The following is a 27,555-nucleotide window of genomic DNA, read 5'->3' on the forward strand; positions in this document are numbered from 1 at the left end:
ATACTTTCACATTTATTCACTGAGTTACACATTACAAGCATACACCTGCTAATCAGACCATTTATTAAGATTCAAGTGAATCACCACATAATGCCTCTCACCTGCATGCAATCGAATGTAATTAATATTATTAATGTGGGGCACTAAAGCCTGGCACTCTGGGGCACCAACTCTACTCTCTCCTCCCTCAAACATTGCCCTCACTGTCCCAACTCTCTTTCCTTCTCCTCCCACCTCATGGATATTTCACTCCATGGACTGAATGTTAACTTGGTAAGCAAGTCAGATAATCAATATTTAAACAGTGCTGATCTTTCAGGTGGAAGAGCTTTTAGTGAATCTGAAAGCAGTATCATGTGACACAGTGAAGCTGCACGAGTTCTTGAAAGATGTGGACATGCAAATTGACCTGATGTACAGGTAATATTCCCAAAGACAACATACTGCTCCTCGACTATATATGCGCATAGGGGCATGGGGGATGGGGGGAGCGTATAATGAGGGACAGAGTTGACCTGATAAACAAATACATCCTTTCCATTCATAAGTGTTATAATTCATATTCTTGAGGCCTAATAGTTAGGTACTGTTGAGTGAAATGTCCATGTAATGTGAAACATCCATTCAACTTTGACCCTGTAACCTCTTCCTGGGGTTGTGACATGGCCACAATTCATCAGCTTTTGTTTGAGTAGATCAGGATCTCAAGGCTCTTGAGATAAAAGACATGGAATGCTGAGACTACTAGTGGAAGAGTTGACAGTGCCCTGAGCTCTCCCATCTCAGTCATGCCGCTATGTGGATATCATAAGGGGCAAGCACTTCCCAGGACCCAGTGAGCCATGTTTCCCTGTGGCAAGGACAGAAGGTTTCTATACTGTCTCTCGAGCAGCACCAAAAAGAGAAGAAAGCAGGCGGCATTGTCATGTCATGACAATCTTTCTAGAGATGCTCTAAAATCCAGGTATTGTTTGGATCTTGTCACAGCTGGAAACCAGCAATATCTGAAAATCTCAGCACCATATTAGACACATCCTGATCCCTAGGTTCTGATTCTTTTTTACTTGGCATCATTGTATTAATTGTTGTTGATACGAAGCTAAATCTCAGAATTGAGTGCTGTCGGGAACAATGCTTTGTCCTGTTCTGTCCTATTCAAGTCCTGGCCACATAGAAAACCCTTTGGGATCAGCCAGATGGACCGCAATGACCTTTTCTGGTCTTGCGTATTCCTTTGTTTGGACTAACGCAATGGATGGTTTCAGTTAGCTCCAGGTTCACAGTAATGACAGGAAAAACCCCAGGAAACATGTCACCTTTCACTGAATCAAGGAACTGTTCAACTGGAAATCCTTTTAACATTGATTGTGAAGGGTGCGTTCATGCCTAATTTGATCCAATTAACAAGACTAGACAATGTTGATAAATGAGCGGTATCCATAGAAACTTTAAACAAGCTCCTGGTGTGAATGGGTCAGTGATAGATTGCATCACATTGTAAACAGGGAGCAGGTTCAATGGCATGAATGTTTGCAGTAAATACCGTGTGCTTTCCTCTAGAATTGCAAAAGGTTTACAGAATTACTTGGACCTTCGCCTGATGTGGCTGCGGAACATCGCGTTGAAGCAGGTTGAAAGGAAACGGTTTGCCGAGGCAGCACACTGCTTGGTGCACAGCGCTGCCCTGGTGGCAGAATACTTGAACCGTGTCGAAGGATCCGTCCATCTGCCCATGGGCAGCGTGAGTTTCCAGGTCAGCTTCTGGGAATGTGGGGCAACAACAACAACAACCTACATCTATGTAGCAGTATTCACATAAAGAAACATCCCAGGGCACTTCACAGGAGCGTTATCAGACAAAAATTTGACATCATGGGGTAGATTTTCCTGTGAGCTTGGCAAAACCTGACTTGTGCACTTTTGCACTTCCAAAAAGCAAACCTAACCTATGTATGCCTTTGCCTGGGATTTTTGGCTTTTCACACAGGGGTTGGGTTTGAAGTGCATTTTTAAAAAAAATTGTTCATGGGATGTGGAGGTCACTGGCTAGGCCAACATTTATTGCCCATCCCTAACTGCCCTTGTTCAGAGGGCATTTAAGAGTCAACCACATTGCTGTGGGTTTGGAATCACATGTAGGCCAGACCAGGTAAGGATAGCAGAGTTCCTTCTCTAAAGGATATTAGTGACCTAGAAGGGTTTTTTTTTTACAACAATCGGCAATGATTTCATGGTCACCATTTGACTTTTAATTCCAGATTTTAACTGAATTGAAATTTCACCATCTGCTGTGGTTGGATTTGAACCTAGGTTCCCAGAACATTACCTCTGGATTACAAGTCCAGTGACAATACCACTACGTCACCGCCTCGCCCTGTGAGCTGCGATGGGGTGAATGAGGAGTATGGGTGCAAGCTGGTTAGAAAGTCCGCCTCAGTTCTCCAACACAGCAGCCGAGCTCCTAACATTGTTTAAAGGCCCCCTAAACCACATCCTTCATGTCCCACCCACCCCCTGCCCCTTCAGATCACCCATGCCATCCCATGCCTCCTCATACCCCTACCCAGTCCCCATGCCCACTCAGATTGCCTATGCCACTTCCACCACATGCCACTTTCATATCCTCCATAGTCACTCACCCAGTCCTCAGGAATCATGCAATGGTAATCAGAATTATTTTATATCATTGGTGCAATAAATTAAAGTCTAACAATCTAATAAAACCCTGAATTCAAACCCACTTTTCAATGATACTGGAAAAAAACTCCAGTGTAACAACATTGAATCTTTAAGGGCCGATTAGATTTGTAAACAAATAAAAAAAATCAAAGGCATATTCTGTTGTTACACCTTTAAAGTATCAATCATTCCTGGATCTGTGGACCACCTACTGAGTGGTTATCAAAGCTTTTGAAACCCAGCCAAACGTTCATAATTGCTATAGCTGTCGTGACAAAACTTTCCCACAATATTGCTTGAAAGTGACATAACAAAATAGTGTCCCATTTCTGCTTCAAAGCAGAGAACCTGTCAGATAACTGAGAGGAGCAGGTGCAGACATTTTTTTTCAACTTTCAAAAGCAGTTTTTTTTAACAGCTAGAGTTGTCAGTTGATTTATGTTACAGCACAAAACATGACAGCAGAGGCTTTTTTCACATTTTTAATGCATTATGTCACTTCCTACAATGGAAAAGGTGCTGTAATGCATAATGATACTTACACAATGGTGGTAAATGTAAAGGTCAACTTAGCTTTGCAGGACAGATCCCTATGATGAATCATTGCATTAAAACACATCCATATTACAATACAGCATCTCATAGTGACATTTGAAGATTCATAACATTTTAAATTTGCCTTTCAGAATGTTCCCGACTCTTCATCAGGTTTCCCCCAGCAGTCACAAATTCTTCAAGAAGGTGTATTTTTTTTCATGGCTTCCAAAATCCACCCCAGCACATGAAAGTTGTGTGTAGGAAGAAATACAATTTTTCTGTGGTCTTCACAATGGAGACCTTAGCTTCTGAAGATATGGGTGTGAGTTTTGTACCTAAGGTCTTCCTGACCCATGAAAATGTGCAGTCGGGAAACTGGAGGTAAATTGTTTCTCAAGCAAAAAAAAACAAAGTTCAGTATTTCGCAACCCGACTCGCACCTCCAGTGGAAGACAAAAATCTGGCACCATATGTTATTAGAACGGGCAGTCAAAGATATAGGTTTCAAGGAGCATCTTAAAGGGAGAGAGAGAGAGAGATTTAGGAAGGGAATTCCAAAAGGTCAGAAACGTCCGGGAATGCCACGACTCAAGTCTCAAAGTTGAGCTTGGAGTTTCACACCCTATATGGTGATCTCTTTGGGAGTTCACATTCTCTGCCTTGCCATGGATGAGATGCAGAGTATCTGAGGATGAGTGCCCAAGGCTAGGTTGACTGCCACACTGGTGCATGTAGTTATGGAACCAGGTTTAGTCAGGGAGCTCATTATTTTCTTTACTTCCATTAAGGACGGACAGGGCTGAATTCCTTCCTCATCTCAAGACTCAATGAATAAGAGATAAACAGTAGAGAGGCTGCACCAATTCCTGTGTCAGCTTCTTATTATAAAGAAGTGAGCTACCTGTCGCTGAAATTTGTCAGTAAATTGACTGGATATTCTGGATTTGACTGGTGTTGCCCTCAGTTTGGTGAAAAATGCCCTGCTCTACCTGCCTCTTTGTGGGTCCAGCCAGTGCATGGGCCTTTTCCTAGTTCACTTGTCCTAGTAGTCATCTCTTGAGCACTCTGTTTTATTTTTTAATGTTTTTAAAAAAATTACAATTCTAAAAATGTTACATTATTAATATTTGTGGGATTTTTAAAATTAATTTGTGAATCAATTTTTAAAAATTAATTTGTATGTTTATTATTGCAAGATGCTGAGATCACTAACTTTTTCATCACATGAACATTGGCTGCTTGTTAGTCCCTGATTTGCTGCTGGCTACCAGTGGCCCCTGATTGGCTGCTGGCTGTTGATCTTCCATTTTTTTTCAGCAGAAAGTCTCCATCAATGTCTTGGAGGAATCCTTGGTGTGTGATGAAGTCTTTTCCATGGAGAGGGAGGGCATATGCACTGGAAACTCCTTCAGTGAAGAGGGTCTCCTGGAGTTACTGGATGATGTGGTCGAGTTCTTCAACAGAGTATGTGTTCAACCTTCATCAAACCACGTGACAATGGGGGCTGAGGGACCTGACTAAATCAGATTCAATGTTGCATTTTGTGATTGTCTGCTCCCACACACACTTTTGCTTGAAACAGGAGCACAGGGTGGAGAATCTAGCTTGGAGGTCAGCTCGTCTGGTTGACAGTACTCCTGGTTTTCCTGGGATTTTTTTTTGCTAGGAATCTCACCTTGCAAAATCTGCTCCTTATGGAGTAAGAGCAGGGGAAATGGATTATGGAAGATAGTTCTAATAATTTGGCCAGCGAGAACACATTGGGCTAAATGTGGGTCATTAGTAAGATTTGGAACATAGGCTTTGAAAATTAGAAACAGCAGCTCACCACTACCCCTTGAGGGAGCGGCAGCGTAAGCTTCTCCAATGGGAATTTGATCCTGAATTCACAAATTCATCTCTGAATATGAAATCATAAACATCAGGAGCTCTGTTCTATCATTTCAGACCTGGTGGAGGTGAAAGGGATGCAGAGCAGGTGGTAACCATCGCTCTCCTATTATACGTTATGTCCAATATTCAGCTCCACTGATTTCAATATCAGTGAATATAAGGTGGTAAATGTAATTCCACCTGCACAAGTCCATTTTAAATCTAATTTCACATGGCACACACTATACCATGCCTGACATGGGAGTGTTTGGACACTGTAGAGGGAATTTTAAACTGTATTTAACCATGTCATAACTGTTCTCCGATTGCTTGAAGAGACAGTGTCAAGGGTGTTTAACTTTGTATGTATTCCGGGATGTGCGTGACCTAGGATAGTTTGATGACACAGTGCTAAGTGAGTTTTGCACTGCATATAACATAGGCTGTACCTGTCCTGTAGTTGCTTGATGGTCTAGCAAAGAGCCAGCACAGACAAGGATAACCTTCTTCTCTGTATACTCGGATGATCCTTCAATGGTCCATTGGGCGGGCGGACCTTTACTCCACGTCTCTACAGATTTATTTCACAGTGTACCTGACCTGGGATGGTGTTCAGTTTCTCACATTGTGAGTTGTGCAATATTAGATTCACGTTTTAAATATAGTGTGCCCAGATTGGGAACTATGATGCATTATTTTCATAGCTTCAAAGTGTAGTATCCATTTAAAAATAAAACTTTCACTTGTTTTTTTTAAGGCAGAATATTATGAGGCGGTTTATGAAATTTACAAGATCATAATTCCAATTGCTGAATTTCATCAGAATATTAAGAAATTATCTGTTATTCATGGAAACCTGAAGGAAACATTTGATCTGATCCTGAGTAAGGTAAAGGCTCCTCTTGTGCCAGTGTGTGAGTAACATTTGTGTTCAATGTGAGAGGCCAGGTATATACTGGGTGCCCACAGGCACTGGTGTTAACATTGTCAGGCAGCCATTCTGCTCATGAGACAAGCAGGCCATTCCCTCCCCCTGTCCCTGATTGATATGGTGGTCACTGAGCATTTTGATTGGCTGCTTTTCTATACCTTCTTTGGTGAATCTGTTATGTGATTTGGAAAAGTCAAGGCAAGTTTCTTGGTGAGGCCAATGAGTGAATTAGCTGCTCTGGTTGGAGAGTCTCAGGGGTGAGAAGAGGAAAATCAGCCAAGCTTCCTGCTTCTGATCTCAGTGCAGGGATCTAAACATGCTTGTATTTTGGGTCATGTCTGTTTTGATGCCTCCCAGAGTAAACTCTGTCAATATTCACTGTCAGGCATGAAGAAAGTTATTGGATAGAGATATTGGAAAACAACCAGCAAATTCACCATTGCAGGCCTTAATCCAAGCACCATGGGACAAGTGAATTGGATTAGTATCTGAAGAGGAAAAATTTGCAGGGCTATGGGGAAAAGGTGGGGGAGTGGCACTAGGCGAATTGCCCTGGCAGGGAGAGGGCACGAGGGGCTGAATGGCCTCTTTCTGTGCTGTATCCATTCTATAATTCTATATGATTAATGAAACCCTAGAACAGGGCTTCTTCCAGCGGTCTCTTTACAGGAATGTTGAACTGAGGGAGCTGAACAGGTGGAGAAAGCAGAGAGTGGAGGTGATGAAAGATGGGAACAGTGAATCTGGACTGTGGTTAAAGTAGGGCCAGTTGTAGGTTACACTCCTTTCTGTTGTAACTGGTGCGTCAGCTTCATTAAATCCTCCACACTGGAATTTCAATAAACAGCTGATGAGGCAGTTGCTCTTTGCAATTCCAGATTCCAGCCTTTCTATGAAAACTTCCTTTATTTTAATAATTTTTTTTCAGGATAATAAGAGAATGTTTGGAACATTTTTCCGTGTGGGATTCTATGGGTCGCTGTTCGGAGAATTGGATGAGCAGGAGTATGTGTACAAGGAGCCGGGTATCACTAAGCTAGTGGAAATCTCCACCAGGTTACAGGTACTAGATCTTTTAGTCACAGATCATAATATCGCAAGTTAACAACGTGAGACCAAACTTCCTGAGGAGCGCTGTGCACGTCCGAACTGTTCCTGCTCTCTGCAGGGGTCAAGCAGTAACAGCACTGAGTCACTGCCTCTCCAGACAGAATCTCAATGAAGTACTCCTCGTTTTAATACTACAATGTTTTTATTTTTAAAATTACAAACCTTCTAGCTGGGAATTGGCAGGTATCCGGTATGATTCCAAGCCTCATTGACCAGGTATGTTCTTAGGATCTAACCTGATTCTGTGCTGAGTCAGCTAGGGCAGGTAGTAGGGATGCATCAATTGGCTAGGACATTCCTAGGGTGGTAAATCAACCTGGGGTCCCTAGTCTTCTTCACTGGCCATGCAGCCCCGATCTGCAGGTGTGAAAGATGCCATCAGTGGTGGATATGACGCAGGCTTGGCTGTGATGCCTTCAGGCTCAAATCTCCTGCCAATAGTGACGATTTGGTTTCATTCTATGAAGAATTGGAAGGATTAAACTTCTTCTCCAGCATTGATTCAGCAGCTTGATGGGGAGAAAACTTTGATTAGGAGAGCAGACACAGCTGGGAAACTGAATCCAAAACATGACTATGGTTTGCCAAAACAGTGGTGATGCCCAGGATCAGTTGGACGCCAAGAAGCTTTTAATGAGAGCTGGTGGGAGCTGCAGCTTACGGTCCACATTAACAGCCCCAAGACTTAATTTGACTGAGCAAAGAGCAACGTTATAGTTACACAGCAAGCAACCATTACCATGTGGGATAAAGAGGAACTTAGTATGGTTATACAGCATGTAACCCCTACCCTGCTGAGTATTAATAAATTAGGATTGTATTAATTAGAACAGAGATGTTTAAATGGAGAATTATTTCAGGGTTTGAGAGGGGAAAATAATGGAAGATTATTTCCATGTGTCAGAGATGTGGTAACAAGGGGGCATTAACTTGGGTGAAGTATTAAAAGCATAAAGAGTTCCTAGTATGTGGAATACAATAGCAGACATGGCAATAACAGTGAATCAGTCATTGCCTTTAAAAGGGAATTAGTCAAACAGTTGAAGAGGCAAAATAGTAAAGAACATGGGAAAAGACCAAGGGTATGTGGTTACAGTAGCTAACCCTAACACAGAGTTCACACCTGCACTGTTATGATGGACTGAATGGCCTCCTTTGTACCTATGTCTTAAATTAATGTAGGTATTTGTTACAGGAATTTTACACAATGCAGTTTGGAAAAAATCAAGTGGAGGTTATCAAAGATTCATCACCAGTTAAGAAAGAAAGTCTGGATCCCAGCAAGGTGTGTTAACAGCTGTCAGTAATGACATCAAATTCAAAGATTAATGAGCCAAAAAAAAACTGTAGAGCAATTAGGTCTGTGTACAGGCTGGGTAGAGGCAATGTGGGGAATGGGCTGTGTATAGGTCGGGTAAAGGCAGGGTGGGGGGTGGCTTGGTACAGGTGAGGTAGAGGCATTGTGGGGGATGGGCCATACAGGTGGGGTAGAGGCAGTGTGGGCAATAGGCTGTACAGGCGGGGTAGAGGCAGTGTGGATGATAGGCTGTACAGGCTGGCTAGAGGCAGTGTGAAGGATAGGCTCCGTACAGGCGGGCTAGAGGCAGTTTGAAGGATAGACTCCGTACAGACGGGGTAGAGGCAGTTTGAAGGATAGGCTCCGTACAGGTAGGGTAGAGCCAGTGTGGAGGATAGGCTGTACAGGCGGGGTAGAGGCAGTGTGGAGGATAGTCTCCGTACAGGCGGGGTAGAGGCAGTTTGAAGGATAGGCTCCGTACAGGCGGGGTAGAGGCAGTGTGGAGGATAGGCTGTACAGGCGGGGTAGAGGCAGTTTGAAGGATAGGCTCCGTACAGGCGGGGTAGAGACAGTTTGAAGGATAGTCTCCGTACAGGCGGGGTAGAGGCAGTGTGGAGGATAGGCTGTACAGGCGGGGTAGAGGCAGTTTGAAGGATAGGCTGTACAGGCGGGGTAGAGGCAGTGTGGAGGATAGGCTGTACAGGCGGGCTAGAGGCAGTGTGGAGGATAGTCTCCATACAGGCTGGCTAGAGGCAGTGTGAAGGATAGGCTGTACAGGCTGGCTAGAGGCAGTGTGAAGGATGGGCTGTACAGGCAGGGTAGAGGCAGTTTGAAGGATAGGCTCCGTACAGGCAGGGTAGAGGCAGTTTGAAGGATAGGCTCCATACAGGCTGGCTGGAGGCAGTTTGAAGGATAGGCTCCGTACAGGCGGGGTAGATGCAGTGTGGGCAATAGACTGTACAGGCTGGCTAGAGGCAGTGTGAAGGATAGGCTCCATACAGGCTGGCTAGAGGCAGTGTGGAGGATAGGCTGTACAGGCGGGGTAGAGGCAGTTTGAAGGATAGGCTCCATACAGGCGGGGTAGAGGCAGTTTGAAGGATAGGCTCCATACAGGCTGGCTGGAGGCAGTTTGAAGGATAGGCTCCGTACAGGCGGGGTAGAGGCCGTGTGGGCAATAGACTGTACAGGCGGGGTAGAGGCAGTGTGGAGGATAGGCTGTACAGGCGGGGTAGAGGCAGTTTGAAGGATAGGCTGTACAGGCTGGCTAGAGGCAGTTTAAAGGATAGGCTCTGTACAGGCGGGGTAGAGGCAGTGTGAAGGATAGGCTCCGTACAGGTGGAGTAGAGGCAGTGTGGAGGATAGGCTCCGTACAGGCGGGGTAGAGGCAGTTTGAAGGATAGGCTCCGTACAGGCGGGGTAGAGGCAGTTTGAAGGATAGGCTCCGTACAGGCGGGGTAGAGGCAGTTTGAAGGATAGGCTGTACAGGCGGGGTAGAGGTAGTGTGGAGGATAGGCTGTACAGGCGGGCTAGAGGCAGTGTGGAGGATAGTCTCCGTACAGGCGGGGTAGAGGCAGTTTGAAGGATAGGCTCCGTACAGGCGGGGTAGAGGCAGTTTGAAGGATAGGCTCCGTACAGGCGGGGTAGAGGCAGTGTGAAGGATAGGCTCCATACAGGCTGGCTGGAGGCAGTTTGAAGGATAGGCTCCGTACAGGCGGGGTAGAGGCAGTTTGAAGGATAGGCTCCGTACAGGCGGGGTAGAGGCAGTTTGAAGGATAGGCTGTACAGGCGGGGTAGAGGTAGTGTGGAGGATAGGCTGTACAGGCGGGCTAGAGGCAGTGTGGAGGATAGTCTCCGGACAGGCGGGGTAGAGGCAGTGTGAAGGATAGGCTCCATACAGGCTGGCTGGAGGCAGTTTGAAGGATAGGCTCCGTACAGGCGGGGTAGAGGCCGTGTGGGCAATAGACTGTACAGGCGGGGTAGAGGCAGTGTGGAGGATAGGCTGTACAGGCGGGGTAGAGGCAGTTTGAAGGATAGGCTGTACAGGCTGGCTAGAGGCAGTTTAAAGGATAGGCTCCGTACAGGCGGGATAGAGGCAGTTTGAAGGATAGGCTCCGTACAGGCGGGGTAGAGGCAGTTTGAAGGATAGGCTCCGTACAGGCTGGCTAGAGGCAGTGTGAAGGATAGGCTCCGTACAGGTGGAGTAGAGGCAGTGTGGAGGATAGGCTCTGTACAGGCGGGGTAGAGGCAGTTTGAAGGATAGGCTCCGTACAGGCGGGGTAGAGGCAGTTTGAAGGATAGCCTCCGTACAGGCGGGGTAGAGGCAGTTTGAAGGATAGGCTGTACAGGCGGGGTAGAGGTAGTGTGGAGGATAGGCTGTACAGGCGGGGTAGAGGCAGTGTGAAGGATAGGCTCCATACAGGCTGGCTGGAGGCAGTTTGAAGGATAGGCTCCGTACAGGCGGGGTAGAGGCAGTGTGGGCAATAGACTGTACAGGCGGGGTAGAGGCAGTGTGGGCAATAGACCGTACAGGCGGGGTAGAGGCAGTGTGGAGGATAGGCTGTACAGGCTGGCTAGAGGCAGTTTGAAGGATAGGCTGTACAGGCGGGGTAGAGGCAGTTTGAAGGATAGGCTGTACAGGCTAGCTAGAGGCAGTGTGGAGGATAGTCTCCGTACAGGCGGGGTAGAGGCAGTTTGAAGGATAGGCTCCATATAGGTGGGGTAGAGGCAGTGTGGAGGATAGGCTGTACAGGCTGGCTAGAGGCAGTTTGAAGGATAGTCTCCGTACAGGCTGGCTGGAGGCAGTTTGAAGGATAGGCTCCGTACAGGTGGGGTAGAGGCAGTTTGAAGAATAGGCTCCGTACAGGTGGGGTAGAGGCAGTTTGAAGGATAGGCTCCGTACAGGCGGGGTAGAGGCAGTTTGAAGGATAGGCTCCGTACAGGCGGGGTCGAGGCAGTTTGAAGGATAGGCTCCGTACAGGCTGGCTAGAGGCAGTGTGGAGGATAGGCTGTACAGGCGGGGTAGAGGCAGTGTGGAGGATAGGCTGTACAGGTGGGCTAGAGGCAGTGTGGAGGATAGGCTGTACAGGCGGGGTAGAGGCAGTTTGGAGGATAGGCTGTACAGGCGGGGTAGAGGCAGTTTGAAGGATAGGCTCCGTATAGGCGGGGTAGAGGTAGTGTGGAGGATAGGCTATACAGACGGGGTAGAGGCAGTTTGAAGGATAGGCTCCGTACAGGCGGGGTAGAGGCAGTTTGAAGGATAGGCTCCGTACAGGCGGGGTAGAGGCAGTTTGAAGGATAGGCTCCGTACAGGCGGGGTAGAGGCAGTTTGAAGGATAGGCTCCGTACAGGCGGGGTAGAGGCAGTTTGAAGGATAGGCTCCGTACAGGCGGGGTAGAGGCAGTTTGAAGGATAGGCTCCGTACAGGCGGGGTAGAGGCAGTTTGAAGGATAGGCTCCATACAGGCTGGCTGGAGACAGTTTGAAGGATAGGCTCCGTACAGGCGGGGTAGAGGCAGTGTGGGCAATAGACTGTACAGGCTGGCTAGAGGCAGTGTGGAGGATAGGCTCCGTGCAGGCGGGGTAGAGGCAGTTTGAAGGATAGGCTCCATATAGGTGGGGTAGAGGCAGTGTCGGGATGCTCCATACAGGTGGGGTAGGGGGAGTGTGGGGGATGGGCTCCATACAGGTGGAGTGGAGGCAGTGTGGGGGATGGGCTCCGTATAGGTGGGGTGGAGGCAGTGTGGGGGATGGGCTCCGTATAGGTGGGGTGGTGGCAGTGTGTGGAATGGACTTCATACAGGTGGGGTGGAGGCAAGTGTGGGGAATGGACTCCATACAGGTGGGGTGGAGGCAGTGTGGGGGATGAGCTGCGTGTAGGCTGGGGCCAGAGGGACAGTGTGTGGGGGATGCGCTGTATACGGGCAGAACTGGGTATCCCAATGTGCCCTGTGTACAGAACCGAGGGGCTGAAACATTTCAAGACCTAGTGAGATATTTGTATACAAGAAATGTTTAATTTCTGTTGCTCTAGCTCAACTAGTCAGGGCAATGGGAAACTGAGCCACACAGAACTGGAATGTCGCAGGTTCACCAATACTTGTTCTATGGCGATCGCAGCCAGGGCAGGAATAGGAAACCACAATTAGCCTGAGTGGCCCTAGAGCAGAAAGGGTTAAAATCAGCCAGGGTTCCTGCTGCTGGTTGGAAACCCATGATTCAGTCAGAAAGGAACTCTAAGAGAAAATGATTAAACTAATGAAACTTTGTTTCCTTTGAAGGCCTACCTACAGATAACTTACGTTGAGCCTTACTTTGAAGAATATGAACTGAAAAACCGAGTTGGCTATTATGAGAGGAATTCTAACTTGCGGCGGTTCATCTACAGCACACCATATACACTGAATGGCCGGGCACATGGAGAGCTCAGCCAGCAGTATAAACGTAAAACCATTCTGACAACCCTGCATGCTTTCCCTTACATCAAGACGAGGATCAGTATCATAGAGAGGCAGGAGGTGAGCTGATCAGTCTCAGGGCTTCCAACACAAAAGTGCTTGGCTCGGTTGTTATCAGTTGCAGACTACTGCTCCAACTCCAACCTTTTCCCTCCAAAATCCTTGAATGTGATGTTGCCTCCCAAATCCCATACCCATCTTTCCTGGAACTCCCTATTTGAATCCCTCTAATCGGATTTCTGCCTCTGCCACAGTATCGAATGACATCCGATGTGACTGTGACAAAGGCAAACTTTCCTTCCTCATCCTTCTCAACCTCTCTGCAGTCTTTGGCATGGTTGACCCATCCATCCTCCTCCAATACCTCTCCACCATCGTCCAGCTGGGTGGGATGCTCTTACTTGGTTCCATTCTTATCAAACTAATTGTAGCCCGGATATCAATTGATATCAACTGCACTGTTACCTCTGGTGAACTCCAATGATCTATCTTTGGCCCCCCCTCCTACCTCTCATCTATATGCTGCCTCTTGGTGACATCATCTGAAACCATGGCATTTATTTACACATGTACACTCACAACACCCAACTCTACCTCACTACCGCTTCTCTCAATTTCCCTAATGTTGCTAAATAATCAGACTGCTTATCTGACATCCAGTACTACAGGAGCAGAAATGTCCTCCAATTAAATATTTGAAAGACTGAAGCCATTGTTTTTGGTCTCCACTCCAAACTCCATTCCCTGGCTACTGACTCATTCATTTCTCTGGCAACAGTCTGAGGCTGAACCAGACAGTTCACAACCTTGGTGTCGTACCAGACCCCAAGATGAGCTTCCTACCACCTATCCGCGCCATCAGTAAGACTGCCTATTTACACTTCGGTAACATTGGCAGACTTTATCCATGCCTCAGCTCATTGGCCGCTGAAACCCTCACTCATGCCTTTGTTAACTCTAGACTATTCCAGGCACACCTGCTGCTCTCCCATTTCTTCCCTACACTTGAAAAACTCTGTTGCCTTCGTTTTTATTCACATCAAGTCTCATTCACCTATCACCCTTGTATTTGCTGAATTACATTGTTCCCAAGACCAAACGATGTCTTGATTTAAAAATTTTCGTCCTTGTTTTCAAATCCCTCTGTGCCCTCACAGCTCACTATCTCTATAATATCCTCCAACATCACAATCCTGCATTCATCTAATTCTGGTCTTTTGAGCATCCAAGATTTTAATTGCATCAACAGAGATGGCCATGCCTCCTGAGCTCTCAGTTCTGGAATTCCCTCCCTATATCTCTCTGCCTCTCTACCTCTCTTTCTCCTTTTCAGACACCTCTAAAAATCTACCTCTTGCTTTTGGGCCATCTTCTCTAAGATCATTTTCTGTGTCTCGGTGTCTAATTTTGCTTTATAACTCTAGTGTGAAGTGTTGCGGGATGTTTTATTCTGTAAATAATATAAATAAAAGTTGTCATTGTTGTAAATGCTTTCTGTATGTAAGTCAGAAAATATGTAGGCCATTCAGCTCCTCAAGCCTGTTCCACTATTCCATTAGATCATTGCTGATCTGTACCTCAATTCTGTTTACCCTTACCTATAGCAAAAATCTATCGATCTCAGACTTGTTAGTTACAGTTGAGCCAGCAACCAGTATTCTGGAGGACAGAATTCCAGATTTTTACTTCCTTTGAGTGAAGAAGTGCTTCCTGATTTCCCTCCTGAATTTCCTTGCTTGAACTTGAAACTTGTGCCCCCTTTGTTCTGGATTCCCACACCAGAGGAAACTGTAACTGTAGTAAAGGGTGTTCAGGTTAGTAAGGGTTAATGGGGAAGGGAGAACGTACTACCCATGAAATGATGTAGAGAGTCACATGATGGTGGACTATGTGTAGTAGAGTCTGGAAGGAGCCAGCATGGAGGGCTGTACCTTGGAGATGTATATAGTTATGGGTTACCAATAAACAGTTCAACTATACAAGCCCCCAGGGCTCTTAGTGAGACACCGAACAACCTTACAACACGGTGGCAGTGAAGAATGGGCCCTGAGATCCAGAAAGCATGAAGAAGTAAAGAAACTTCAGTCTGACTTGTGAGAAGTGTGCCTAAATTGAAGACATATTTGGAGATCACCTAAAAAGAAGCTCCATTGCAGACATGGAGGCTGAAGGACTCCACCAGGGCATGTGGAGGTCCATTGCCAGACCTGATCGAACGCAGAGTCAAGGGACCCGGCTAGATCACAAAGTGCTGAACAAAATTCGATAAAAGATAAAAAAGCTGAAAGGCAGGACAGTAATCCACCATGCAGATGAAGGGAAGAACCTGAGTGAAAGCGGAGTCAAGGGACCAAGCAGGTCACAAAAATCGGGAACAATCAGAATCAGCACCGGCGTAACAGAGCGCAGCTGCAAGATAGCTGCAGCATGGGTTCACAGCCGACACCATAACACATGGTGGCTCAGCTCAACTGAATGGAAAAAAAGGTGTTAAAATAGAAGGCAGAGCTAAAGTAACGCCTTCAAATTGAGTTCCAAAGCTCAGATAAGCAACTTATTTCCAAAGATTTCCTGCAGAGTGAATAAGTTTGAAAAAAACAGCCTCATCAGCGCAATGGAAGCCGACTGAAAACCAATGAGTGCGGGAGGAACATCATATTGAACAGAAAAAATAAAGAGGTACTCCCCTATTATGAAAAATGACCATGGATGGTAAATTAGAACTACCAGACCAATTTAGGCTAAGGAAAGGGCCAAACCGGACCTAACATTGGGCGTCATGGAGAAGAAAATCTTTAGATTACAGGAGTACATCAGAATTAAGTCAGAAATCAGAAGTAGTACAAGCTTTTTTAATTCATTCACAGGATGTGGGCTTCGCTGTCTGTGCCAGCATTTATTGCCCATCCCTAGTTGCCCTTGAGAAAGTGGTGGTGAGCTGCCTTATTGAACTGATGCAGCCTGTGTAGTGTAGGTACACCTACAGTGCTGTTAGGAAGGGAGTTCCTGGATTTTGACCCAGTGACAGTGAAGGAACAGCGATATATTTCCAAGTCAGGATGGTGAGCGACTTGGAGGGGAACTTCCAGGTGGTGGTAATACATTTCCTAATTGTTTGATGTATTTTTGGTTGAAGTAATCCTAAAACAAGATATAGATGAATCCTAAACCACGTTTGGTGAGCGAGTAAAAGCCTTTGACCAGTGTTTTAAACACCATGGAATGAATCATCCCAGATTTACACCAAGTATGGGAGTGGGCGGATAAAACGATATTTTACCCACTGGCTGCAAGGGTGACTTTTCACGCTGTATTGTTCCAAACCCACCATATTAGTTATGCATTCCCAGGATACACACAGTTTCGATGTCAGACAGGCTCCGATTCGCCTGCCCTGCTGTTACCTTGCCACTTCATAACACCAGGCACCACATTTAAAGTACAGCCACGCTCACTGCTTCCAGCCCAGGACTGCAACAAAGAAGATATGGCCCCAAAAGACAAGAAGACTGCAGCCCTTGAGGTCCTTATGGACGCCATAGAGACCTGCTGTGATGTCGGCTACACCCCCCACCCCCCCGCCTCTGGCCACAGGAGGGGCAGCTACATTACCTCTCTGGCTTGGTAGGCAATGGCAGTGGTGGTCAGTGCCAATGCTGCACAGAAGAGATTGGCCATCCAATGCAGATAGAGGATGAATGATCTCATCTGTGCAGCCAGGGTATGGCAGCCATCTCATCACTCTAAACTCACACTCAAGCTCATCACACATTCGCCGGAATCTCACTCACTGACAGCCCAAGGGACATCACCACCCATTCTCTCACACACACCCCCACATGTCCATCTGGCCTCATCTCCTGTGGAGACTGCCTCCTCAGCCCTCACCATCTTGAGGCTACTTGCAAAGATCAATATGTGCTCCACACACACCCTGGGATACCCCCCTTCCCCAGTACAGCTCTCGTCCTGCAGGACTTCCCTTGCCTGAGGCCATTTCTCCCCTTACCCCAAGCAAGACCTTGCCCTGCAGGTGTGGAAAAGCTGATCTGGTAGGTGGAAACCTACCCATGAGCTTCCCGTAAAAGTGATGTGGTGCTGTCTGTGAAGCCTGGCGCTGATGACTGCCAGTGCTGATCAAAGCAAGGTAGGCAAACAAACCTTGAAGTCCTGAGCAAAGTGCAGCCCGCCAAGTGCAGGCCTTATATATGCTGTTGTGAAACACATCAGTGTGTTTTCCCGCTGATGTGGGTGGAGGATCTAACAGTGGGGGATGAGTCGGGCAGCCTAGCCTTATAATGGTACGCTGATATTCCCGACTCCCAATGGCGGGGAATGCGACCCGCCATCAGAGGGCAGAGCAGATGATCGCAAGCTGGTCTCACGACATCTTGGAACTGATTTTGGCCATCTCGCCACGTTGTCCGCTCGCGCCACCGTATATGCCTGATGCCGGTAGGCACAGAAAATCCCAGCCCATGTTTTGGAGAACACAGACCTTAATAGAAAGTCTAGAACACGCCCAATAAAGCACTAAAGGGGCAAGGAGACCCCAGGGTGAGGGAGACAGGAGAGCCCAGACCAAGGGAGACAATACTTAAGCAAACCACAAGATGGTCGCAGATCATGTCAGTGCAATGAAGTGCACAAACTGAAGAGATTAACACAGAAGAAAGAAGAGGCTGAGAAGCAGTCGAAATGCTTAAGCATAGAGCTTTTTTGAAAATCCTGACACATTACCCTAACTGCAGCAGCAGGTGGCAGTGCAGAGTGAACAGATGGCTGTGAATGAAGGAAAGCTATCTTAGGTAACCACAAGAAACAAAACCTGCAAAAAGAAAATGAAACTGTTCCACAAGAAGATGTTCGTACCAAAGCTGAGTTGGAAGAACTCAACCAGAAGTATAGCCTGGCACAACAACAGGTAGAAAAGGTACTCAAAAAGTTGCTGCCCTGAAAGACTATTTGAAGATCAACATGTGGCCCTGGAAATACATGAGGAGCTAAAAAAGATGTCGAATACCACTTGGACGTAAGCTGTATTGGAACCATCAGGTAATGACAAAACAATGCACCAAAGTGCAGCATGGGTTGGCAAGAGGTCAACAAGAAAATAAATAGTTGAATAAACAGCTAATTGTCCTTCAAGATCAAATGCAAAAGGAATACATAACCCTTCAGCAGCACGAAGAAATGAAAACTGCCTTGAACAGTAGAATGGAGGAATAGCAGAATAAAGTTGAGAAGACTCTGTTAAATTACAAAACTCAAGACAAAGCAATTGAGCTTCACAAAGAAGGATCTTCACACACAAAAAGGATCCCTCAGGCCAAAGTTTGTTCCTCTGGAAAATTACAAAGGGAAGAAAAATGAATTTAATGTCACTCTGAGAAAACCGAAAAACCAGTTGGCAGAGAAGACTCAGCAATGTTCAATATTCCAGGTGGAAGCCATGGGGTACAAGAAAGAGACTGAAAAGCTGAATAACCAGCTGAATGGGAAAGAGGTGGCATTGATAGGAAAAGCTGTAGAGCTTCCCAAACTGCGAGTAGATAATGAAGGCAAGAGTAGCACAATTACGGAACTGAAACAAGTTAAGACTTTGCCTGGCCAACAGTGAAATCAAAATGAAGGACAAGGACAAAGCTCTGCGGCAGATGGAGAAAGAAAAGAAAGAAATAGGATTGGAAAATGCAAATCCGATGCTGAAGCTCAAGGAACTAGAGGATATCTCAAACTTGCTGAGGACCATTGAGCTATTGAAAAATGACATGACTGAAATGAAAATCAAGAACCTAGAATGTCAAAAAAAAGAGAAAGTAGAAGTTGTCACCAGGGAGCATGAAGAACCTCAGAAACAACCAGCAGAAGTAAAATTAAAGAATGTGAGCTTGAAGGATAGCACACAGGAATTAGGCTCTGCTAAGGAAAAACTATTCAATGTAGAGAACCAACTTTCACGGATGGAAGATGAGTTTGCTGATGAAATCTAGAACCGGATGAACTTCAAGCATCAGAAGTATCTATTAAGTATCATGAAAAATGTTTGACTGAGGAAAAGGAATTACTGATGACTCAGAGCAGTTGGTTGAATGCAGAATTAACAGCCAAAACTTATCAAATTCTTGAACTTCGATCTAATCTTAAGAACATTAAAGATGTTATGTGTAGTATGGAAGAGCAAATCCAGACTTTAAAAGCAAAAAGCTCAGAAACAAAGACAACAGAACCAGATTAGTTGCTGAGCTGAATGAAAAGATTCATAAGCTTGAAAAAAGATTGGAAAACAAGAGAGTAAACAAATATTTGGCTGAAATTGTGAAATGAGTGGAATTGAAGGTTTCATTTTTGAAATATCAACATCCAGGAAGAGCATGGACCCCACGGAAAAAGAAAATCTGAGTCCACTCTAGGAATGAATGGAGTGAACAATCCCTCTGGGAGGAACAGGACAAACCCACAGTGTCCGAACAAAGCAGATGGATTATCAATTAAGACAAGCACAACTCGAGTGCAAAAAGCAAATCAAGTAGTGACACCAAAGTGCCAGAAGCACAGAATACTACAATTTCAATGCCAAACTGACAAAGTCAACCCAAAACAACTGAGACTACCATCCCTCCAAACATGACAGAACAAGATCTGGAAGAATTGTCAAGCTCCCAGACCATCTGAAATTATTAAGTCAGAAATGTATGGGGGGGGGGGGGGGGGGGGGGGGGGGGGGTCGGTATTTGCACAGTGTTGGGGATTATGCATGGGCAGAGTTCGGGGTGGTGGAGAAGGTGTAGCTAGTAAAGAAGATTGTATTGTAAATATATTTGGGTAAGGACTGGGGTGGGGGAGGTGTAGTATAAGGATGTTCAGGTTAGCAAGGGTTAATGTGGGACTGGAGAACAGTACTACCCACAGTCTGATGCAGAGAGTCACATGATGGTGGATTGTGTGTAGTAGAATCTGGAAGGAGCCAGTACCATGACAGCACCCATGCAAGGCTGTACCTTGGAGATGTATATAGTTACAGGATATCAATGAACTGCTATGTTCAACCATACAAGCCTCCAGATCTCTTAATGAGACACCAAACAATGTTACAACAGTAACCACCCTATCAAACCTTTTTAACATTTCAAACAGCTCAGTCTTCTATTTCCAAGGGAATACAAGCCAAGTTTATGCAATGTATTCTAATAATTTAAACCTTGAAGCTTGATATCAATCTGATGAATCTCCGCTATCAGCCCTGCAAAGCCACTAAATCCTTTCTCAGATAGTTGCTCAGGGTCACTGGCCAGAACTGAATGTGATACTTCAGATAGAATTTGACTAATGCTTTGTACAACAAATGCATCATTTAATGCCATTTGTATTCCTGGTCTCCTTACATAAAAGCCAACTTTCCATTCGCCTTTCTGATTACACTTTGTAGCTACACATAAGCTTTTACTGATTTATACAGAGGAACATTTAAATCATTTTGCTCCTCTACAGTTTGTTACTATTTAGAAAATTCTCTGATTTGTCCTTATTGGATCCAAAGTAGATTGCCTCACACTTTCTCACATTGAATTTCATTCACAGTTTTGCCTACTCACTGATTCTGTCTGTTTGTAACTTCCTACTCCCATCTACACTACTTACTGTCCCTTCAATTTAGTGTGTTCTGCAAGCCTGGAGCTACAATTCTCTATCCCATCACCAAGTCATGGATAAATATGATGAAAAGCTGAGAATCCATTACAATGCCCTATGGAACATCACTTGTCACTCTCGACAATCAAAGAATGTACTTTTTATCCCGACTCTCTATCTCCGAAATAATTTCTAACCATGCTAGGACTTGAGCTAATAATGAGGCTGATATTCTCATATAGCCCTGAGAGAGTGCTACACCCCCAGGGATGCCATCTTTTGAATGAGACATTAAAGCATCTACCTGTTCAGGTGGTCCAAGTGGATATTAAAGATCCCATGGCAGTATTGGAAGAGCTGGCCCCTGGTCTACATCCCTCCCTTAACCACCCCTACCGAATGCTATTGCTATATGTGGGATCTTACTGTGTGCTCGTTAACTGATGTGTTTGCTCCATAACAACAGTCATTACGCTTCAGTCTAATTAATTGTTTGTGAAGCAACACCAGATTTTTAAAACAAAAACAGAATTACTTGGAAAAACTCAGCAGGTCTGGCAGCATCGGCGGAGAAGAAAAGAGTTGACGTTTCAAGTCCTCATAACCCTTCAACAGAACTGGAGAAGAAAAGAGTTGACGTTTCAAGTCCTCATGACCCTTCAACAGAACTGGTTGAGTTCTGTTGAAGGGTCATGAGGACTCGAAACGTCAACTCTTTTCTTCTCCGCCGATGCTGCCAGACCTGCTGAGTTTTTCCAGGTAATTCTGTTTTTGTTTTGGATTTCTAGCATCCGCAGTTTTTTGTTTTTAATCACCAGATTTTTAAATGTGACAATGTGCAAATTAAATGCAGGTATGATTTATTGAATTGCCCATTATGGGCAAGTGTGCTTGGTGTTAGACAAAAAGTTAAAAATGAAGTTTTAAAGAAAGGATTTTCAGTATTGCTGTAAAATATTAGTAGATAGATTTTGAGTGTGTTAAGACCAGGTGTGGAGGTGGAGAATGCCCTCCCCTCTTTTCCCTCTCCTTGTTTGATTGCAACAGGTTTTCTCTTGTTTTGGATAAGGATATCTTTGTCAATTCAATGTGAACTTAAACTGTTTGTGCTGTGATCATAAAATAACTAGTCAGATAGGTTTTCTTTAGGTTTCCTTAGCAAAGAGAGGTTAGTTTTATTATGTTAAAACCGACCTGTGTAAAAAAGTAATAAAAATACGCCCTGACTTCCACGCACACTCGAAGTTCACGTGCACCAGTACAGGTTACAGAGTAGGGGAGGATATATTCGGCAACATTTTGGTCCATAACAAATAAAAGAAGTTCACAGTTCACAACTTGGAGTATCTGCTGGCTACGGGCTGAATCCAGTTGTCTTGCCTTCAGTCCTGAGGTAGTTTAAAGCTGTAGCTGGTCTTTCTGTCTTCCTGGAGATACTACCGTGGTGTTGATTTTTTTCAAAGAAATCTCTGTCTACTGCAGAATGGAGAGGAAGTCAAATGAGTATACAGGGTTCAAGCTTGTAAAAGAGAGTGCGGCATGAACTCCACTTAGATCAGCTGCTAGTTCTGTTCTGCTCAGAAAGCCATGTCCTTAAACCATACAAAAGACTTGGCTGGTCATGTGACCTCTTCCCCTCTCAAAGTGCCAGTAATTCAAGCATAGTTGTAGATTCCAATTGTAACGAGATTAGCTCACCTGGAGAGCTATCTTAAAAATCAAGGTCTTGTGTCCAAGCAATTAACCTTTTAATGGTTTGTCTTCAGCTGTTGAATACAGTGATTTCGATAAATATCTTGTCAATAGGGCAGGAAGGAAGGTCTTTCATGGTCCCCGGGGAGGGGTTGGGAGGTGGGGGCATGTATGGGTGCAAGTTTTTAAGACTTGCCGTTTCCTATCCATAGGGTTGGAATGTGAAATATATTGTAATGTAAATTAGTGTTGGCCATCTTGCTATGATTTAAAGTTTCAGTTTCAACAAAGTCTGTTTTAAAAAGTCCAATTCCAGTCTCCAGCTGATTAATTAAAAATCAATATTTGATAAAAGCACATCTTCATAGCAAGTGGTATATTTCACCAGATAAAACAATAGACCAGTCCTTGGAACAGTGACCAAAATGAGAACAGTTATTGCAAGAATATTTGAGGTGGATATGTGTTCAGTAATTGACTAAGGAAGTGAAATAGGAAGTAAATATTACCAAATCAGAAAGTTTGAAATCAGAAAGAAAACCTATTATAAGTTTATATGGGCACTTTTTGTATTTCTATGAATGTTTGATTATGTTAATGTATTTATATTGATGTGTTAAATGGATGTTTAAGTTTATATGAACTATTTATTTTTGCGTGTTCATATGTGTGTTTGTACTTGTAACACTGTGTATTTATGTTTTATATGGGTGTGTGTATTTATTTGAACTTGGTAAAATGTCCCAAAGCACTTCAGAGTAGTGCAAACAGAGAAAAATTGACACTAAGCCAAAGAAAAATCCATTAGGACAGGTGACCAACAGCCTGCTCAGGGAGATAGGTTTAAAGAGTTTCTTAAAGGAGTAAAGAGAAGTGCATCAAACAGAAATATTAACAATTCAGGATATAATTGTGCTGTAGCAACTCAGAAAACTTTCACTTCCACCCATTGTGTCTATAAGTGCTGAATAAACTGATTCACCATCTGAAGTACCGCAACTTTCCGACTCAGCTGTACCTCACTGTGCCTTGTGGATTCCACATAAATAACTACAAAGAAATATCACATTCAAGGGATAATCGTCAGAATGTAAAAGCTTTCGCTCATTTTAAAACTCTGGAACCATAGAACTTTACAGAGAGGGGGCCATTCAGTCCATTGTGTCTGTGGTGGCTCATTACTGAAGTAATTCAAAACTAAGTATTTAAGGTGTCAAAGCATCTGCCTGGCATGTGTCCACTGTCCTTCCTCGTCCAGAACCTCCAAATACAAATGTCTATTCAATAGGATATGCATAGCTTGTCATAAATCAGCTCACCAATACCATTTACTGGATAAACAGGCGCAGTTGATAGATGCAGTATAGCTTTGAGAAGCTTCCAGCCTTTCATTGTCTAACAACAGCAACAAAAAGTGTGACAGCAGCAGCAAAATACCCTTTGAAACAAGAATCCAACTGAAGGGAAGAAGATTGTGTAGTGTAATGGGTTAATAGAATAGTTATGATAGTTATGGTAATGAATGATGTAAATCATGAGTTAACAGTGACATCAGCAGCCATGTGCTAGACACTCAGGAGAGAGGATGGAACAGTCTGCTCTCATGAGAGACATATCTACTCTGTAATCTATCATATATAGTGGTAATAAATCAGTTTGAAGCAAGTACCAGAGTAAGACTACTATCTCTCTAGATAAGGTAGACCATGCAACCAGCAACCAAACCACCAGTATATGAAACATGGCAAGAGCAGTGGTGGCATCAATCTATTGAAGGGTTGGTGCCATTGATAGGATACCATGGCAAGAAAATGCAAGAAAACCTGGTAGAAGGAAGAATCTACAAACCTACCTAAGAACAAGGCAAACTGAAAAGCAGTAATGATCTCAGTACCTGGTAAGCAGCTACTGCTCCTACCCTGCCTGTTCAAAAGCCTCAAGGGCCCACAGGGAGGTCAAAAATGGGAGTTAGAAACACTTCCTCCAATATCAGACAGCATTGTGCCTTCATGCTAAAAAGCAGAAGCACCAGGTCTGTTCATTCCTTTATGCTGTAGGACTAGTTGTCGGCAATGTCGTCTTGAGACAAGGGGTGGAAGAGACCTCCATTGACAACATCCTTAATGTCTTCAACACGTATTTTAGCCTGAAATGAAACCTCGTAATTGAGTGAGTGTGCTTTAATCAAAGATCCCAAAGACCAGGGGAATCAATCAAATTATTTCTTACTAATCTATATCATCTTCGAAAGATGAATGTACTCACAACTGCATTGTCATCGGTGCCCGTGATGAAAAGCTCTCGGATTTCTTTTTACATATGAAGGTCAACCTCACTCTGGATCAAACAGTTCAATACGCAGGGCAGGCTGAACTCCGAGATAAACCTGGCGAAAATCTATCGCAACTCTGAGGCTTTAGATGACTCCATTAACTGGGTAGGCCCAAGGCCGACAGCCCCACCCATTCAAAAGCCCACCAAAATGGGTGAAAGAGCGGAAATAGCCACAGCTGCTATCTTGAGATACTTATGCTGCAGTGCAATGAAACAACACAGGTGCTAAGGTTGCCCAACAGAAAGAGCGGAGTGTTTCCAGTGCAGGAAGGCTGGACATTTCAAGCACTTCTGTAAGTCCAACAATTTTAATAGAAGAAGACGAGAATATATATGAAATATACATCATCCAAGAAATTGGAAATAATTTCAAATTACTGAGTTTCTAGGGGAAGTGGTCTTAATCAGGACTATTGGTCAGTTACAGTGGAAGTTAAAGGCTTTGACACCAACTTTAAAATTGACACAAGCTGGTATTACAGTACTAGCTTCAGTCAATGCCCCTCCATCCTTCAGATATTAAATTGCAAGGTCCAGGTGGCACAAGCCTTCCATCAAATGGTCGGCTAATTACCACTTGTCACTACAAGGAGCAACAGATCAATGATTCCCTCTATGTTGTTCACAATCAATGCATATCCTTGTAGAGTGGGGATGTTGGTATACTACTAGGTATTCTGGAAAAAACAGGTGCTGACTTGCAACTCGATGCCTTTTTTGGAAGAATTTCCGAAGTTATATATAGAACCAGTGGATTTTCAATCTTGCGAGGTTCATTCACTGAGCAGTGATTCACGCTCCATCTCGCAGACACCACCCACTAGACCCTGGGCGGAGATTGAGATTGTGAATCCCTCCGTTCTTTCCAAAGTTGGCCCAGAGAATGCGGACACAGAAGGCACTGCGGCAGTGAGTGACCTTCTGAAAGAAGACCTTTTGGACCTGGGTTGGCTCTTTCCAGAAGAATGTAATGAGAAAGAAGCTGATGTAGCACCGCGTGATCCATTGGAAGACAATGTCCTAGAGGTTGGCACGCTATTCGAATCTACAGGAGAGTTGGTACAGCCTGTTACCTTGGGTGAAAGTAAGTTGACGCTCACACTTCAGTCTCAGCTGAAAATCCTCCTCCCGCTAAAGCTGTCCTTCAGCACAGAAGTCAAAGTCGACTCTTTCGAGCTTCTGCAGCTTCAGAATCTCATACAGGAAATCCATCTTCATATTGTCTTAGAGATACATCACATTGTAGAACGTGGTGTTGTCATATCTTCTCATCCTAAAAAATTCTTCCCATTGCCCATGGTGGAGTAGTCTCACACAGAGGAAAGTATGGCAATATTACCCAGCCTACAGAAAGTGAACATCCTTTCCAAAATGTCATCATAAATCATCTCTTTGTTTCCTGCAATGCCTACTGGAATGTCATCATTCTTCTCCTCGTAGTCCAGATTCATTAGAATCCCAGATCTTCGAAACATTTTCCATCCTCATTGAAGCAGTCAATGATGTGGCTGTGAAAGTCTTCATTGAAACTGAAGATCCTTCATCTTCTCAGGTCCCCCGGTGTTTGCAGGGGGAGGTGGGGGCAGCGGAGGATTCCTGGGCGAGTCCTAATTTCTTCTTTTCTAGCTCAAGAGAGTCCAGGTGTTGATGTTCTTCAGTCTTCTCTCTTGGATCAGTTTCTCTTTGAAAAGGTACCACCGTTCATACTGTTCAGCAGCCCTGAAGTCTACATACTGATTACCAGCAGTCCTACAAAGCTGCTCTTCCATTTTGCTGATGACAATGTCCTCCAAGGGAGGGAGCAAGGCCTGCACGTCTCCAAGATACCTTCTCAGAAAGCCATGAACACTGTGGGTGATTGAATCCCTCATAACAGTGACTGGGGGGTGGGAATGGTGGTAGGGATAGGGAGGAGTAGGATTTGGGTAGATTCTGTAGCAGTAAAAGGGAGTTACAGAAAAGCAATGTACATAGTTTAACATAATTATTAAGTTGACATTATACTTGGAATGAGCTGTAGTGTAATGGGTTAATAGAATAATTATGGTAATAAGTGATGCAAACCGTGATGTAACAGTGACATCAGTCATGTATTAGACATAGACTGTACTCATGAGAGACACATCTACTCTGGAACACATCTTATATATAGTGTTAATAAACCAGTTTGAAGCAAGTAGCAGAGTAAAACTACCTGTCTAGATAGGAAAGGCCAAGCAACCAGCAACCAAGCCGCCAGTATATGAAACTGCTTGAAGTGCAGTATTACTGTATATAGGTGCTGTTGGAAAACTGTTTAAGTTTAGGAATTTTAATTGTGAAACCTATTTCAGAGAGTAGGAGGCCTTGTGCTGGTTCAACACTTGAATATTGAAAACCTAATTCTGCTATCCTGTTCTCTCCTCATGGCATTTTCCTTAAAAGATGCAATTACCTCAATTACATCATGTGGCAAAGCACTGTTTGTTTAACTTCTGTCCCCATTCCTTTTACAATTTTAAGTTAATAACCATTCATCATTGACTTCCCAATTATTATAAGATGTGGTCTGATGAAAAGTCGCTGTGACCTGAAACATCAATTCTGTTTCTCTCCACAGACACTGCCTGAACTGATGAGCATTTCAAGCATTTTCTTTTTGCTTTTATTTCAAATTTCTAGTATCTGCAATATTTTGTTCTTATAAAAGAAATGTTTCTTTCCCTATTCTGAAAAAAACCCTTCAGAATTATATAATCCTCTCTTAAATCTTAATCTTCTCTATTCCTGTGGAATAATGCCATTGTCTCAAGTCTGTCCTGATTGCCATAGCTGTCCATTTCTGGCATCACCTTGGTGAACTCTGCTATCTGTTCTCTGTGACGTTAATGCCTTTTCTAAAATGGGACATCCCAGTCTGTACACGGTCGAATACCTTGTGCAAATTCATCATTACCTCTTTACTCTTCACCCTTTATACAACACAAACTATGGGAAACACGCAGCAGATCTGGAAGCATCAGATGAAAGGTCATTACC

General features: G+C 44.4%; 1 protein-coding gene across 7 annotated transcripts in view; it reads left to right on the forward strand.

The window, feature by feature from the left end:
* Window positions 1–27,555, forward strand: part of LOC121286849 (dedicator of cytokinesis protein 7-like) — a 203,439-nt gene that overhangs the window by 165,859 nt on the left and 10,025 nt on the right. For 5 of the 7 annotated variants that reach the window (XM_041203978.1, XM_041203980.1, XM_041203979.1 and 2 more), the window contains 7 exons: window positions 320–420; window positions 1,561–1,753; window positions 4,537–4,680; window positions 5,846–5,977; window positions 6,948–7,082; window positions 8,325–8,414; window positions 12,703–12,939. In XM_041203978.1, coding sequence (XP_041059912.1) covers window positions 320–420; window positions 1,561–1,753; window positions 4,537–4,680; window positions 5,846–5,977; window positions 6,948–7,082; window positions 8,325–8,414; window positions 12,703–12,939 — 1,032 coding nt within the window. Of the gene's footprint in view, window positions 1–319; window positions 421–1,560; window positions 1,754–4,536; window positions 4,681–5,548; window positions 5,676–5,845; window positions 5,978–6,947; window positions 7,083–8,324; window positions 8,415–12,702; window positions 12,940–20,536; window positions 21,017–27,555 lie in introns of those variants that run through there. The other 2 variants (XM_041203982.1, XM_041203984.1) reach the window with 2 other exon arrangements.

The sequence above is a fragment of the Carcharodon carcharias genome, chromosome 14, assembly GCF_017639515.1.
Source record: "Carcharodon carcharias isolate sCarCar2 chromosome 14, sCarCar2.pri, whole genome shotgun sequence".
Classification (NCBI taxonomy): Eukaryota; Metazoa; Chordata; class Chondrichthyes; order Lamniformes; family Lamnidae; genus Carcharodon; species Carcharodon carcharias.